General features: G+C 38.8%; 1 protein-coding gene across 1 annotated transcript; it reads right to left on the bottom strand.

Annotated features, from left to right (window-relative positions):
* Positions 1-51: 51 nt before the first annotated feature.
* On the bottom strand, positions 52-11,349 carry LOC132552106 (uncharacterized). The gene is made up of 10 exons (XM_060216250.1): positions 11,151-11,349; positions 10,590-10,738; positions 8,825-9,037; positions 8,324-8,550; positions 6,657-6,888; positions 5,260-5,533; positions 4,626-4,882; positions 3,162-3,399; positions 1,757-1,854; positions 52-1,122 (listed from the first exon to the last, which is right to left on the bottom strand). The coding sequence occupies exons 1-10, from the start codon at positions 11,347-11,349 to the stop codon at positions 52-54; spliced, it is 2,958 nt and encodes a 985-aa protein (XP_060072233.1).
* Between the last annotated feature and the right edge of the window lie 7,342 nt (positions 11,350-18,691).

The following is an 18,691-nucleotide window of genomic DNA, read 5'->3' as shown; positions in this document are numbered from 1 at the left end:
CAGTTTCTTTCCACCTTTTGATATGTATATGGTGGCTCTATCAAGCACTATTTAGAGGAGCACACAGACTGATGACTGTTTTGGTGTTGGTGGTGGTGGTGCCTGTGCCTCAGATTGGGATGGATTCTTGTTGGATACCAGTGAATGTTTGATCTGTGTATCAGTGTTTTGTTGTACTGTATTTCCTGGTTGTTTATTCTGAGACTTTTGGGTCTGTGTATCAGTGTTTTGTTGTACTGTATTTCCTGGTTGTTTATTCTGAGACTTTTGGGTCTGTGTATCAGTGTTTTGTTGTCCTGTATTTGGTGGTTGTTTATTCTGAGACTTTTGGGTCTGTTTATCAGTGTTTTGTTGTCCTGTATTTGGTGGTTGTTTATTCTGAGACTTTTGGGTCTGTGTATCAGTGTTTTGTTGTACTGTATTACCTGGTTGTTTATTCTGAGACTTTTGGGTCTGTGTATCAGTGTTTTGTTGTCCTGTATTACCTGGTTGTTTATTCTGAGACTTTTGGGTCTGTGTATCAGTGTTTTGTTGTACTGTATTTGGTGGTTGTTTATTCTGAGACTTTTGGGTGTGTGTATCAGTGTTTTGTTGTCCTGTATTTGGTGGTTCTTTTGATTCAGATTTTGGCAAGACTATAGCTGCCTCAGGTCTTTCTTGTTCCTGGTTTTTTTCCTCAACTGCAAATGGTGAAACAGATTCTTTTATCTTCATGTTAAGCTCATCAAATTGATCTCCAACCCAGGTCATTTGGACCACCTCATCACGGTAGAAATTAATGAAGAGAAGCTGTGTGAAGATCAAACTCATGGGTCCAGCAGGAGGCCAGTCTATCTTCTCCAGGAGAAGGGGAATCATTGGCTTTTTGAGAAAATCGGCCAGACTCACCTCCCTGCGACAGTTGGCTGACAACGCATACTTAGTTGTTACACAGCTCAGAACTATTTTGCAACCTCGAATCCCCCTGTCAATTTTATCATAGAGCGAGTCCCCACCTCCCATCTGGTAAATATCCATCCAGCAGCTGTACCCCAGCTCGTTCAGTCTCCTGTAAAGCTGTTTTACCTGTTTTTGTTTACCCCATTGATAGGACAAGAAGATGTCAGGAGGTGCCTCATCTTCCTGGATTATAAACAATAACAGATAGTAACGGGATAGATTCTACATATGATTTAGAAAAACAGGTTCTAGTTATCAATATTTATTGATAAAATCAATATAAACAATGATATAACATTAGAGCTGATATGTAAGCACACTGGAAAGTACAAGGCATGCTGATGATGACTACCCATCACCCTGATAAGAAGTTTAGTACACACAGCACAAAATCTATGGAATAGCTTCTAATATACGATGAACTTTTCCTTGATACATATTGCACTATCTAATATATATGATCTACCCACAAGGATCTGTGAACCAGATATGTTACATGAAGGTGTGGTAGCTGAGGTTGTCAACATCATCAGTAAGTAATATGACACAATATGTATGAAAGTTCAGTTCAGCTAAAGGTCACAAGTTTGGTGTGTAACACATTCCTATTAACACACTATGACTATACTCCTGCTTGTTAATTGTGATGTAAAAACATAAATGAGTGATTGATATACTGTGGAAATGGTACATACCCAGACATATTCACAATACTACATACAACCAGACATTGAAAAGACAACATTAGAACTTTAACACATTGTAGAGTAAATAATTATTTCAGTATTCAAATTTGCCAGTACATTGTATTACATACCTGGGATCTAGCTGTTTGAACTTGAGAACTTTGACCTCCATTTTTTTTCTTGGTGATAACGATTTCTTCAGTGACGGGGACCCACCAGTCTTTGTACTCTTGTAAAACAATACTTTTTATTAATAATTTATTGTCACATTCAGTATCAACTCTTTTCACCATTAAAACATTCTCCATTAAAGTTCAATATCTTTGTATCAACCATAATCTATATGTTGTCTATATTATAGTTTTATAGACCAGAATCTGTTGTCTATATTATAGTTTTATAGACCAGAATCTGTTGTCTGTTCAATAGTTTTATAGACCAGAATCTGTTGTCTATATCATAGTTTTATAGAACAGAATCTGTTGTCTGTTCAATAGTTTTATAGACCAGAATATGTTGTCTATATCATAGTTTTATAGACCAGAATCTGTTGTATATATTATAATTTTATAGACCAGAATCTGTTGTCTGTTCAATAATTTTATAGACCAGAATCTGTTGTCTGTTCATTTATTGTTATCTGTTCCCTATTTTATCTGTTTCTGTTCTATCTGTCATCTATTCTATGTTATCTCTTCTCTATTCTATCAGTTGTCTATCTAATAGTTTTATTGACCAGAACCTGTTGTCTATATTATAGTTTTATAGACCAGAACCTGTTGTCTGTTCAATAGTTTTATAGACCAGAACCTGTTGTCTATATTATAGTTTTATAGACCAGAACCTGTTGTCTGTTCAATAGTTTTATAGACCAGTATCTGTTGTCTGTTCAATAGTTTTATAGACCAGAATCTGTTGTCTGTTCAATAATTTTATAGACCAGAATCTGTTGTCTGTTCAATAGTTTTATAGACCAGAATCTGTTGTCTGTTCAATAGTTTTATAGACCAGTATCTGTTGTCTATATTATAGTTTTATAGACCAGAATCTGTTGCCTGTTCAATAGTTTTATAGACCAGTATCTGTTGTCTATATTATAGTTTTATAGACCAGAATCTGTTGTTTGTTCAATAATTTTATAGACCAGAATCTGTTGTCTGTTCAATAGTTTTATAGACCAGAATCTGTTGTCTGTTCAATAGTTTTATAGACCAGAATCTGTTGTCTGTTCAATAATTTTATAGACCAGAATCTGTTGTCTGTTCAATAGTTTTATAGACCAGTATCTGTTGTCTATATTATAGTTTTATAGACCAGAATCTGTTGCCTGTTCAATAGTTTTATTGTTATCTGTTCCCTATTTTATCTGTTTCTGTTCTATCTGTCATCTATTCTATGTTATCTCTTGTCTTTTCTATCTGTTGTCTATCTAATAGTTTTATTGACCAGAAACTATCATCTCTTCTATTGTTTTATCAAACAGAATCTGTTGTCTATTCCATTTGTTGTCTATTTCATTTTATAAGGAAAACACACCTCCAGATATGATGGATTTGTCCGGCATGGTTTTATACATGTTGAGCTGCATCAGAAGCTCCTGGAACTTTGGAACAGGCCAGTAGCGTTGGTCCTCAGTCTCTTCTCCTCTTCTCTGGAAGAACCTTACAAACAGGTATTCACTGAAGATTGGCCCCATGGAGCCTATAGGTGGCCACGCCATCTTCTCCATCAGGAGGGGAATCATGGGCTTACCAAGATTAACTGACATGTTGACCTGAAATTTTAAAAAGTCAATTAGGCAAAACGCAATATTGTACTTTCTCACAATGAATTGGAAAAGAAGAAAGCTGATTGTAGATGTTGTTCAATTCAAGTTACCATCCTTTAATGAAAGGTAGAATGTAATGATGGTAGTGTCTTACATAAGAGGCCTCCCACATCGGATAACATAGGAGGGCTATTACATCTGATAACAAAGGAGGGCTATAACATCTGATAACATAGGAGGCCTATAACATCTGATAACATAGGAGGGCTATAACATCTGATAACATAAAAGGGTGATTACGTCTGATAACATAGGAGGCCTATAACATCAGATAACATAGGAGGGCTATAACATCTGATAACATAGAAGGTCTCCCACATCTGATAACATAGGAGGCCGATAACATCTGAAAACAGAGGAGGGCTATAACATCTGATAACATAGGAGGGCTATAATATCTGATAACATAGAAGGTCTCCCACATCTGATAACATAGGAGGCCGATAACATCTGAAAACAGAGGAGGGCTATAACATCTGAAAACAGAGGAGGGCTATAACATCTGATAACATAGGAGGCCGATAACATCTGAAAACAGAGGAGGGCTATAATATCTGATAACATAGGAGGCCTATAACATCTGATAACAAAGGAGGGCTATAATATCTGATAACATAGGAGGCCTATTACATCTGATAACATAGGAGGCCTATAACATCTGATAACAAAGGAGGGCTATAATATCTGATAACATAGGAGGCTCATAACATCTGATAACATAGGAGGCCGATAACATCTGAAAACAGAGGAGGGCTATTACATCTGATAACATAGGAGGGCTATAACATCTGATAACATAGGAGGGCTATAACATCTGATAACATAGGAGGGCTATAACATCTGATAACAAAGGAGGGCTATAATATCTGATAACATAGGAGGCCTATTACATCTGATAACATAAAAGGGTGATTACGTCTGATAACATAGGAGGCTCATAACATCTGATAACATAGGAGGCCTATAACATCTGATAACATAGGAGGGCTATTACATCTGATAACATAGGAGGGCTATAACATCTGATAACAAAGGAGGGCTATAACATCTGATAACATAGGAGGCCTATTATTATCTGTTTCAGTTGGGTGATTTGGCATAATTTCTGAAAATCAACTTACATTTCTGTCACAATTTGGAGACTTGGCATACTTTTCTGAAACACAACTAACCTCTCTATTACAGTTTGGAGACTTGGCATACTTTTCTGAAACACAACATAAGATGACCTTTGCACCACGGATTCCATTGTCGATCTTCTCAAAGAGTTTGTCCCCACCTCCCATTTGACCAATGTCCATCCAGCACTCATACCCAGCCATTATCAGATGGTTCCTTAGAAGCTTGACCTCGTTTTGGTGACCCCACTGGTAACTAAGGAAGATTGGTGGGGGTGTGGCATAATCTATTTCCTCCTCCACAACGCCCTCTGTAGAGGTAAATGAGAAACTTTTAGTATGCATCCAGTTAAAAGGGAATTATATAAATGATAGCCAGTTTCAAATATCACAATGGTTTAATTTCAATGCTAGCAAATTTCACTTATCTCTTCTCACTACAGTTTTCTTTAAAACTTCAAAATTTTGCATTTTCACCATAACGTTCTTGTTGATTGTGATGGGATTTAATTTTGTGTACTACACCTGATGTAGGATAGAATTTTTTTCCATGGAAGTGTTTTGATATAAAAGATAAATACACTGACAATAGACATAAACAGAACTGTTTACTCTAAACGAAACCTTTGATCACCACAAAATTTATTGTAGATATGTTTTTCCAGATAATGTAACCATAGCAACTTACCAACAGCTTTCATGGCATTCTCTACAATGGCAGCAGCGTCCAATCTGTTCATCTCTTGTAGAATGTTCAATATAGCCCTAGTGGCCTCTATTGTCTTGTGGGTGGCGTACCACTCACTAAGGAGACCCATACAGGGATCATGCTGGGTCGCCCAGCCTTTGATGTCCTGTGGTGTGTACCCTAACCTCTGGGCCAGTAGCCTCCAGTCATGTTCTGTTTTTGGATTCATCAGCTTGGTCAAATCTCTTGACCATTTCGGGGCATTGGTCATCGTCTGTAAATCAGATAAATGATAAAATAAAGATGACATGAATTGTCACGAAACAAAAAAAGACATGACGACAAAATTGTATTTCAGCTTTAAGGTTGATAAAACACAGACACAACATACTGGTGTACTATGATAGAGTGAAGCCAATGGAAAAGTGAAACCACTATAAATATTTTTTTCAATTGCTGTTTCTTCACTTAATTTTTTATCAGTTAACTTAATTATGTTCAGGGTGGGGAAATTAAGGTAGGGGCAGAGGGAGGTGGGAGCGGGGGGTTGTGTTCACATCACCATGGCCATGGTGAAGTGAAGCATTACATAACTTTCTTAATAATCAACATTTCACCAATATTTTTGCTATTCACCTGGATTCAGTCATATACACATACAAGTAACAAACAACATGTCTGGTGTGGGGAAATTTAGACAGAAATTTACCTGAGTAGAATGTAAGAGGAGAGTTAAACATGTTACATTACTGACTAGCAATCCACTTCCACCATTGCCTACCTTGTAATTCACTTCCACCATAGCCTACCTTGTGATCCACTTCATCCACCGCCTACCTTGTGATCCATGTCCACCATAGCCTACCTTGTGATCCATGTCCACCATAGCCTACCTTGTGATCCACTTCCACCACAGCCTACCTTGTGATCCACTTCCATCATAGCCTACCTTGTGATCCACTTCCACCATAGCCTACCTTGTGATCTATGTTCACCATAGCCTACCTTGTGATCCACTTCCACCATAGCCTACCTTGTGATCCATGTCCATCATAGCCTACCTTGTGATCCATGTCCACCATAGCTTACCTTGTGATCCACTTCCACCATAGCCTACCTTTTGATCCACTTCCACCATAGCCTACCTTGTGATCCAATTTCACCATAGCCTACCTTGTGATCCATGTCCACCATAGCCTACCTTGTGATCCATGTCCACCATAGCCTACCTTGTGATCCACTTCCACCATAGCCTACCTTGTGATCCAATTCCACCATAGCCTACCTTGTGATCCATGTCCACCATAGCCTACCTTGTGATCCATGTCCATCATAGCCTACCTTGTGATCCATGTCCACCATAGCTTACCTTGTGATCCACTTCCACCATAGCCTACCTTGTGATCCACTTCCTCCACCTTGATTTGTGTTTCCTTTAAATCTTTCTTCACCTCCTTTACATCTTCCTTGACAGTTTTCACTTTAGTTTTCACAGTTTGGATTTCCTTGCCCTGTTTTTTGACAGTTGTTTTCACCTCAGCTATGTCTTCTTTTGTTTCTGCCACTTGAACTACCAGATCATCAAGTACTTCTAACTTCTCCTTAAACTGCTTTTTGATTGCTTCCACACTGCAACAACATGACATCACTTTTAAACACAAGTCTGTGTTATAGTCAGTTTCATAAAAGAACCTATCATAATTAGAACAGAATATAACCAACTGAGGAACACTAGTCTATATTTGGAGAAGTTATTGTAACCTTTAAAATAGAAATCATTTTCTTATTTCAGATTAGAACTCATCACGGCAGAGAACAAGTCTCATTCATTTCAAACAATTGTGAAAAAAAACTCACAACAAATCCTTTATAACTTTCCATTACTTTTAAATTTGAGCCAGACTTCCAAACAAAATTGCTGATAGGATGAAAAAAATAGTCAGATTCCAGTCTTTACAAAAGAAATGAGGTTGTTATCAGAATGTGATTCATCAGATTGATGTCAATATTTTGTCAGAAGATGTTCATCTTTAACACAAACAGCAAATGAAAACTGTATTTTGCGAGCTTTCACAAAGCAAAGAGTAAAAATGATTGTTATAATGAAAGTGAACCAATAGATGAACTGATGAAAGTGTAAAGTTCACTGTCAAATGGTCGCATTTGTTTTGGTACTGTGTTTTTGAAATCTTGTTGTGTATTTTAACTATTTGTTCTAATTAAGATCACTTATTATACAAAATTAAGAGGTCTTCTCATATATCACAATGAAATGTCATATTAGTATAGTTTTATATGTTGAACTGGGAAAGAAACAGTATACACAGGTTCACATAGTCAGTATACACAGGTTCACATAGTCAGTATACACAGGTTCACATAGTCAGTATACACAAGTTCACATAGTCAGTATACACAGGTTCACATAGTCAGTATACACAGGTTCACATAGTCAGTATACACAGGTTCACATAGTCAGTATACACAGGTTCACATAGTCAGTATACACAAGTTCATATTGATAATAGTCAGTATACACAGGTTCACATAGTCAGTATACACAGGTTCACATAGTCAGTATACACAGGTTCATATTGATAATAGTCAGCATACACAGGTTCACATAGTCAGTATACACAGGTTCATATTGATAATAGTCAGCATACACAGGTTCACATAGTCAGTATACACAAGTTCATATTGATAATAGTCAGTATACACAGGTTCACATAGTCAGTATACACAGGTTCACATAGTCAGTATACACAGGTTCATATTGATAATAGTCAGCATACACAGGTTCACATAGTCAGTATACACAGGTTCATATTGATAATAGTCAGCATACACAGGTTCACATAGTTAGTATACACAAGTTCATATTGATAATAGTCAGTATACACAGGTTCACATAGTCAGTATACATAGGTTCATATCAATAATAGTCAGTATACACAGGTTCACATAGTCAGTATACACAGGTTCACATATTCAGTATACACAGGTTCACATATTCAGTATACATAGGTTCATATTGATAATAAATGATATAGGTAACACATACTTTACACCATTTACAGCATTGAGTAAGAGAGTTGCCATGTCTCTGACCATGACGTCAGATCCATTCTTTTTCAGATCTTCAAAGTAGAGTTTGTATGGCTCGAGTAGACTCTTTCCATGCATAACAGCTAATGATCTGGCCCCGTTTATTACCGTCACCTGATCCGTGCTATCAAAACACCTTTTGGCCATGGTCATAAATTCCTTCATGATGGGTTTCACCATTTCCTGGTGCCGAACAATGAGAAGAGATGAATAAAAATAATGTAAGATGTACTTTAATTCAAGAGCTGACTCTGAGTTTTCCTGAATCTTGTAAAGAAGTCTGTCATTCTTTTGTTTGTGTATAATTGTTGTGAAGTAAGATGCTATAGTTTACTGTACCATTTTGTGTACAAATAATAAGTAAATGTTCTCTTCATCTCTTTAGCATGAAGGCTTGAGTTAAACTGTGATAATTCCTATTATCTAAAAGCAACGTTGAGTTATTATAAAAACTTACCTTTTTCTGTCCAGCTATGGTGATCCCCACAAAGTCCACAGAGTACTCCAGAGGCACTTTCCGATTTCTCAGAACATGTGTGATCATATTTTCTCCAAATAAATCAGGATTTTTCACCATAATTTTTGAAAAGGCAGCCAAAGCATTGTACTGGGTGTCTTCATCACTCACATACTTAACGATGATCTCATCAATGTCTTTTTGAATGAAAAACTGAAATAAAACACTTACAAAATTAACTGTGTTGATGATAAACCTCACTGATAGACAGCTTATTCATCGTGATGGCTACCAGGTATCTCAACAGTTCTTAATGTTATTTCAAACCACGCAAAATTAAAAAAGAAATATTTGGCATCAGGTGATAAGATGTATGAAAGAGCTCATGGTCTTCAAACTCAAAATGTACAGAAAATCACAGGGCTTTCAAACTCAAGATGTATGGAAGAGCTTCAGACTTCAACTCAAGATGTACAAATGAGCTCAGAGAAACTTATACTGATGATGTTCAAAAAGAGCTCAGAGACGTCAAACTCCTAATGTACAAAAGAGCTCAATATGTACAGAAGAGCTCAGAGATTACAACTCAATATGTACAGAAGAGCACAGAGATTACAACTCAATATGTACAGAAGAGCTCAGAGATTACAACTCAATATGTCAGAAGAGCTCAGAGATTACAACTCAATATGTACAGAAGAGATCAGAGATTACATCTCAATATGTACAGAAGAGATCAGAGATTACAGCTCAATATGTACAGAAGAGATCAGAGATTACATCTCAATATGTACAGAAGAGATCAGAGATTACAACTCAATATGTACAGAAGAGATCAGAGATTACATCTCAATATGTACAGAAGAGATCAGAGATTACATCTCAATATGTACAGAAGAGATCAGAGATTACATCTCAATATGTACAGAAGAGCTCAGAGATTACATCTCAATATGTACAGAAGAGATCAGAGATTACATCTCAATATGTACAGAAGAGCTCAGAGATTACAACTCAATATGTACAGAAGAGCTCAGAGATTACATCTCAATATGTACAGAAGAGCTCAGAGATTACAGCTCAATATGTATGTATATACCAGATAACAGGGGAGGGAGTACTCAAAACCTTGTCAGTATATACCAGACAACAGGGGAGGGAGTACTCAAAACCTTGTCAGTATATACCAGACAACAAGGGAGGGAGTACTCAAAACCTTGTCAGTATATACCAGACAACAGGGGAGGGAGTACTCAAAACCTTGTCAGTATATACCAGACAACAGGGGAGGGAGTACTCAAAACCTTGTCAGTATATACCAGACAACAGGGGAGGGAGTACTCAAAACCTTGTCAGTATATACCAGACAACAGGGGAGGGAGTACTCAAAACCTTGTCAGTATATACCAGGCAACAAGGGAGGGAGTACTCAAAACCTTGTCAGTATATACCAGACAACAGGGGAGGGAGTACTCAAAACCTTGTCAGTATATACCAGACAACAGGGGAGGGAGTACTCAAAACCTTGTCCAGTATGTACCAGACAACAGGGGAGGGAGTACTCAAAATCTTGTCAGTATGTACCAGACAACAGGGGAGGGAGTACTCAAAATCTTGTCAGTATATACCAGACAACATGGGAGGGAGTACTCAAAATCTTGTCAGTATATACCAGACAACATGGGAGGGAGTACTCAAAATCTTGTCAGTATGTACTAGACAATATAAATGATAAGGTATGTGAGATGACTACTTCACTACCTACCTCAGGTTGTTTTACACCCATCTTGAGAATGAGATCGGACTGAGTTTCTTTTGTAGCTGAAGTTTTATCTCCTAACAACGTCTGCAGAAGAAGTCGAAACTCGTCTTTTTTAAGCCCTCTGCTGACCTTGTATGTCTTGTCTATCAAATCTTGTTGAAAAAACGAAAGTTGACCTACTTTAACTTTAATTTGCAAATAGACTCCACAAGACACCAAAATCATTAACTGGTAGTGTCATATAAGCCACTACTCTGTTGTCATTTTTGTAAAAACAATTGCGAGAGATTTGAGTTTGTCTTGTCCTATTGTCCTATTTTTAAGATAAATTCCTCGTGCAGTATGATAAGTGTTTAACAGTATAAAGGAGATAACTACAGTTTGATCATGTTCGGTTCATTGTACATACCACTGGCTCAACTCTTCAGTCTAAACGCCATGTTAATTTTATTATCGACCTTTGACCTAAAACTTGAACAGCTAAATCTTCAACAAAGTTATACTACATTATTGTGTATCTTTGTGAACTAGAATCAAACAAAGGGTATTAATTTCCAGACTTACCTAAAGTTTCTTGATCTGTCTGATCTGAGTACCACTTGATGAAGGTTCCCAGGTTAGTAGACAGCAGAGCCGGCTGGTTGTTGCTGATGCTTTTCAGGATGGATGTGGCAGTTTTCCTGAGATCATCTAATTCATGATTTCTCTGTTTGATCACACCAGGAATCAGCACTTTGCAAACTTTATAGCTGTCAGACTCCATGTGCTGCAACAGTCAGCTCTCATGACAGAGTGGGACACAGTACATACAAAGTTAACTCTCATGACAGAGTGGGACACAGTACATACACAGTTAACTCTCATGACAGGGTGGGACACAGTACATACAAAGTCAGCTCTCATGACAGGGTGGGACACAGTACATACAAAGTCAGCTCTCATGACAGAGTGGGACACAGTACATACACAGTTAACTCTCATGACAGGGTGGGACACAGTACATACAAAGTCAGCTCTCATGACAGAGTGGGACACAGTACATACAAAGGCAGTTCTCATGACAGGGTGGGACACAGTACATACAAAGTCAGCTCTCATGACAGGATGGGACACAATACATACAAAGTCATCTCTCATGGCATGGTGGTTCACAGTTCATACAAAGTCATCTCTCATGACAGGGTGGGACACAGTACATACAAAGTCATCTTTCATGACAGGGTGGGACACAATACATACAAAGTCAGCTCTCATGACAGGGTGGGACACAGTACATACAAAGTCATCTCTCATGACAGGGTGGGACACAGTACATACAAAGTCATCTCTCATGGCATGGTGGTTCACAGTTCATACAAAGTCATCTTTCATGACAGAGTGGGACACAGTACATACAAAGTCAGTTCTCATGACAGGGTGGGACACAATACATACAAAGTCATCTCTCATGACAGGGTGGGACACAGTACATACAAAGTCAGCTCTCATGACAGGGTGGGACACAGTAAATACAAAGTTAACTCTCATGACAGAGTGGGACACAGTACATACAAAGTCAGCTCTCATGACAGAGTTGGACACAGTACATACAAAGTCATCTCTCATGACAGGTTGGGACACAGTACATACAAAGTCATCTCTCATGACAGGGTGGGACACAATACATACAAAGTCATCTCTCATGGCATGGTGGTTCACAGTTCATACAAAGTCATCTCTCATGACAGGGTGGGACACAGTACATACAAAGTCAGCTCTCATGACAGGGTGGGACACAATACATACAAAGTCATCTCTCATGACAGGGTGGGACACAGTACATACAAGACATCTCTCATGACAGGGTGGGACACAGTACATACAAAGTCAGTTCTCATGACAGGGTGGGACACAGTACATACAAAGTCATCTCTCATGACAGGGTGGGACACAGTACATACAAAGTCAGCTCTCATGACAGGGTGGGACACAATACATACAAAGTCATCTCTCATGGCATGGTGGTTCACAGTTCATACAAAGTCATCTCTCATGACAGGGTGGGACACAGTACATACAAAGTCAGCTCTCATGACAGGGTGGGACACAGTACATACAAAGTCATCTCTCATGACAGGGTGGGACACAGTACATACACTGGTATCTCTCATGACAGGGTGGGACACAGTACATGCACTGGTATCTCTCATGACAGGGTGGGACACAGTACATACAAAGTCAGCTCTCATGACAGGGTGGGACACAGTACTATCACATTAACATGTATATTAGAGACAATATGTATTGAACTCATTGTTTATGTGTATCTTGTTTTCAACCATCCTTAACGGGAAAAGTAACCTTAATAGTTCGACACCGGTGTTCGTGTTGGGGGTAGATGTGCAGGAGGTGAGCTGTTGACAATAACAGATATTGTTTATTTATCTTGTGTATCTGATCTAGATTCATTGCTCCTTTACAGCATGTGAAACAAGTACAGAAGACGGACAGTGATAAGTTTACTTTCAGTCTTCCTCTATTTTAGTTGGTATTATTGTATTGTTATTATCAAGTCAAACAATCTAGGTATATGTACGCTCCAGTCAGCCATGACTATTGTTTAGTAATATAGGGGAAATTATATTTGTCATTGTAATGTTAACTTCATGAAGTATGTACTACTATTGTATATGGGATATAGATACATACTTGATTGTTAAATATGTAATTATGTAGCCTGTATCATGAGTTTAATGAATTCATAAAAGTATGGAAGCCAAATTCTATTGCTAGTGTTGAACGTAGCGAGTATGTACGCGAGTAGAAATGTATGGAAGCCATAAAGTGTTAGTTTGCATATTGTGCCATGTTATTTCGTGAATAGATTGGAGGTGCACATTAGGTATTTTAACATATTTGTGTTGTTACAAATTACATTCATTAAGCTTAATTAGATTAGTAGTCAGAATTTATGCTATGCTAGATGAATGCTCCCCAAAAACAACATTCTACAACAAACATCACCTGATCAGACCAGGAACAACAGAAGGATAATTCTACACCAAACATTACCTGATCAGACCAGGAACAACACAAGGATAATTCTACACCAAACATCACCTGATCAGACCAGGAACAACACAAGGATAATTCTACACCAAACATCACCTGATCAGACCAGGAACAACAGAGAGATAATTCTACACCAAACATCACCTGATCAGACCAGGAACAACACAAGGATAATTCTACACCAAACATCACCTGATCAGACCAGGAACAACAGAAGGATAATTCTACACCAAACATCACCTGATCAGACCAGGAACAACACAAGGATAATTCTACACCAAACATCACCTGATCAGACCAGGAACAACACAAGGATAATTCTACACCAAACATCACCTGATCAGACCATCAACAACAGAGAGATAATTCTACACCAAACATCACCTGATCAGACCAGGAACAACAGAGAGATAATTCTACACCAAACATCACCTGATCAGACCAGGAACAACAGAGAGATAATTCTACATGAAACATCACCTCACCTGATCAGACCAGGAACAACAGAAGAGATAATTCTACACCAAACATCACCTGATCAGACCAGGAACAACAGAGGATAATTCTACAAAACATCACCTGATCAGACCAGGAACAACAGAAGGATAATTCTACACCAAACATCACCTGATCAGACCAGGAACAACAGAGAGATAATTCAACACCACTCAACACCTGATCAGACCAGGAACAACAGAGAGATAAGTCTACACCAAACATCACCTGATCAGACCAGGAACAACAGAGAGATAATTCTACACCAAACATCACCTGATCAGACCAGGAACAACAATTCTACACCAAACATCACCTGATCAGACCAGGAACAACAGAGATAATTCTACACCAAACATCACCTGATCAGACCAGGAACAACAGAAGGATAATTCTACACCAAACATCACCTGATCAGACCAGGAACAACACAAGGATAATTCTACACCAAACATCACCTGATCAGACCAGGAACAACAGAGAGATAATTCTACACCAAACATCACCTGATCAGACCAGGAACAACAGAGAGATAATTCTACACCAAACATCACCTGATCAGACCAGGAACAACAGAGAGATAATTCTACACCAAACATCACCTGATCAGACCAGGAACAACAGAGAGATAATTCTACACCAAACATCACCTGATCAGACCAGGAACAACACAGAGATAATTCTACACCAAACATCACCTGATCAGACCAGGAACAACACAGAGATAATTCTACACCAAACATCACCTGATCAGACCAGGAACAACAGAAGGATAATTCTACACCAAACATCACCTGATCAGACCAGGAACAACAGAGAGATAATTCTACACCAAACATCACCTGATCAGACCAGGAACAACAGAGAGATAATTCTACACCAAACATCACCTGATCAGACCAGGAACAACAGAGAGATAATTCTACACCAAACATCACCTGATCAGACCAGGAACAACAGAGAGATAATTCTACACCAAACATCACCTGATCAGACCAGACCAGGAACAAACACAGAGGAACAACAGAGAGATAATTCTACACCAAACATCACCTGATCAGACCAGGAACAACACAAGGATAATTCTACACCAAACATCACCTGATCAGACCAGGAACAACAGAGAGATAATTCTACACCAAACATCACCTGATCAGACCAGGAACAACACAGAGATAATTCTACACCAAACATCACCTGATCAGACCAGGAACAACAGAGAGATAATTCTACACCAAACATCACCTGATCAGACCAGGAACAACAGAGAGATAATTCTACACCAAACATCACCTGATCAGACCAGGAACAACAGAGAGATAATTCTACACCAAACATCACCTGATCAGACCAGGAACAACAGAGAGATAATTCTACACCAAACATCACCTGATCAGACCAGGAACAACAGAAGGATAATTCTACACCAAACATCACCTGATCAGACCAGGAACAACAGAAGGATAATTCTACACCAAACATCACCTGATCAGACCAGGAACAACAGAGAGATAATTCTACACCAAACATCACCTGATCAGACCAGGAACAACAGAGAGATAATTCTACACCAAACATCACCTGATCAGACCAGGAACAACAGAGAGATAATTCTACACCAAACATCACCTGATCAGACCAGGAACAACACAAGGATAATTCTACACCAAACATCACCTGATCAGACCAGGAACAACAGAGAGATAATTCTACACCAAACATCACCTGATCAGACCAGGAACAACAGAAGGATAATTCTACACCAAACATCACCTGATCAGACCAGGAACAACAGAGAGATAATTCTACACCAAACATCACCTGATCAGACCAGGAACAACAGAGAGATAATTCTACACCAAACATCACCTGATCAGACCAGGAACAACAGAGAGATAATTCTACACCAAACATCACCTGATCAGACCAGGAACAACAGAGAGATAATTCTATCACCTGATCAGACCAGGAACAACAGAGAGATAATTCTACACCAAACATCACCTGATCAGACCAGGAACAACAGAGAGATAATTCTACACCAAACATCACCTGATCAGACCAGGAACAACAGAGAGATAATTCTACACCAAACATCACCTGATCAGACCAGGAACAACAGAGAGATAATTCTACACCAAACATCACCTGATCAGACCAGGAACAACACAAGGATAATTATACACCAAACAACACCAGATCAGACCAGGAACAACAGAAGGATAATTCTACACCAAACATCACCTGATCAGACCAGGAACAACAGAGAGATAATTCTACACCAAACATCACCTGATCAGACCAGGAACAACAGAGAGATAATTCTACACCAAACATCACCTGATCAGACCAGGAACAACAGAGAGATAATTCTACAAACCAAACATCACCTGATCAGACCAGGAACAACAGAGAGATAATTCTACAAACCAAACATCACCTGATCAGACCAGGAACAACAGAAGGATAATTCTACACCAAACATCACCTGATCAGACCAGGAACAACAGAGAGATAATTCTACACCAAACATCACTCAGACATCACCTGATCAGACCAGGAACAACAGAAGGATAATTCTACATCAGACCAGGAACAACAGAGAGATAATTCTACAAACATCAGACCAGGAACAACAGAGAGATAATTCCACCAAACATCACCTGATCAGACCAGGAACAACAGAGAGATAATTCTACACCAAACATCACCTGATCAGACCAGGAACAACAGAAGGATAATTCTACACCAAACATCACCTGATCAGACCAGGAACAACAGAGAGATAATTCTACACCAAACATCACCTGATCAGACCAGGAACAACAGAGAGATAATTCTACACCAAACATCACCTGAACATCACCTGATCAGACCAGGAACAACAGAGAGATAATTCTACACCAAACATCACCTGATCAGACCAGGAACAACAGAGAGATAATTCTACACCAAACATCACCTGATCAGACCAGGAACAACAGAAGGATAATTCTACACCAAACATCACCTGATCAGACCAGGAACAACACAAGGATAATTCTACACCAAACATCACCTGATCAGACCAGGAACAACAGAAGGATAATTCTACACCAAACATCACCTGATCAGACCAGGAACAACAGAGAGATAATTCTACACCAAACATCACCTGATCAGACCAGGAACAACAGAGAGATAATTCTACACCAAACATCACCTGATCAGACCAGGAACAACAGAAGGATAATTCTACACCAAACATCACCTGATCAGACCAGGAACAACAGAAGGATAATTCTACACCAAACATCACCTGATCAGACCAGGAACAACAGAAGGATAATTCTACACCAAACATCACCTGATCAGACCAGGAACAACACAAGGATAATTCTACACCAAACATCACCTGATCAGACCAGGAACAACAGAGAGATAATTCTACACCAAACATCACCTGATCAGACCAGGAACAACAGAAGGATAATTCTACAAACCAAACATCACCTGATCAGACCAGGAACAACAGAAGGATAATTCTACACCAAACATCACCTGATCAGACCAGGAACAACAGAGAGATAATTCTACACCAAACATCACCTGATCAGACCAGGAACAACACAGAGATAATTCTACACCAAACATCACCTGATCAGACCAGGAACAACAGAGAGATAATTCTACACCAAACATCACCTGATCAGACCAGGAACAACAGAGAGATAATTCTACACCAAACATCACCTGATCAGACCAGGAACAACAGAAGGATAATTCTACACCAAACATCACCTGATCAGACCAGGAACAACAGAGAGATAATTCTACACCAAACATCACCTGATCAGACCAGCACCAACAGAAGGCTAAATCGACACCAAACATCACCTGATCAGAACACACCAAACATCACCTGATCAGACCAGGAACAACAGAAGGATAATTCTACACCAAACATCACCTGATCAGACCAGGAACAACAGAGAGATAATTCTACACCAAACATCACCTGATCAGACCAGGAACAACAGAAGGATAATTCTACACCAAACATCACCTGATCAGACCAGGAACAACACAAGGATAATAATTCTACACCAAACATCACCTGATCAGACCAGGAACAACACAAGGATAATTCTACACCAAACATCACCTGATCAGACCAGGAACAACAGAAGGATAATTCTACACCAAACATCACCTGATCAGACCAGGAACAACACAAGGATAATTCTACACCAAACATCACCTGATCAGACCAGGAACAACACAAGGATAATTCTACAAACCAAACATCACCTGATCAGACCAGGAACAACACAAGGATAATTCAACACAAGGATAATTCTACACCAAACATCACCTGATCAGACCAGGAACAACAGAAGGATAATTCTACACCAAACATCACCTGATCAGACCAGGAACAACAGAAGGATAATTCTACACCAAACATCACCTGATCAGACCAGGAACAACAGAAGGATAATTCTACACCAAACATCACCTGATCAGACCAGGAACAACAGAAGGATAATTCTACACCAAACATCACCTGATCAGACCAG

The sequence above is a fragment of the Ylistrum balloti genome, unplaced genomic scaffold (genome assembly GCF_031769215.1).
Source record: "Ylistrum balloti isolate Yb309-2 unplaced genomic scaffold, AGI_CSIRO_Ybal_v1 Utg370236, whole genome shotgun sequence".
Lineage (NCBI taxonomy): Eukaryota > Metazoa > Mollusca > Bivalvia > Pectinida > Pectinidae > Ylistrum > Ylistrum balloti.
Note: the sequence above shows the minus strand (reverse complement) of the source record. Positions and strands in the feature narration are given on the sequence as shown.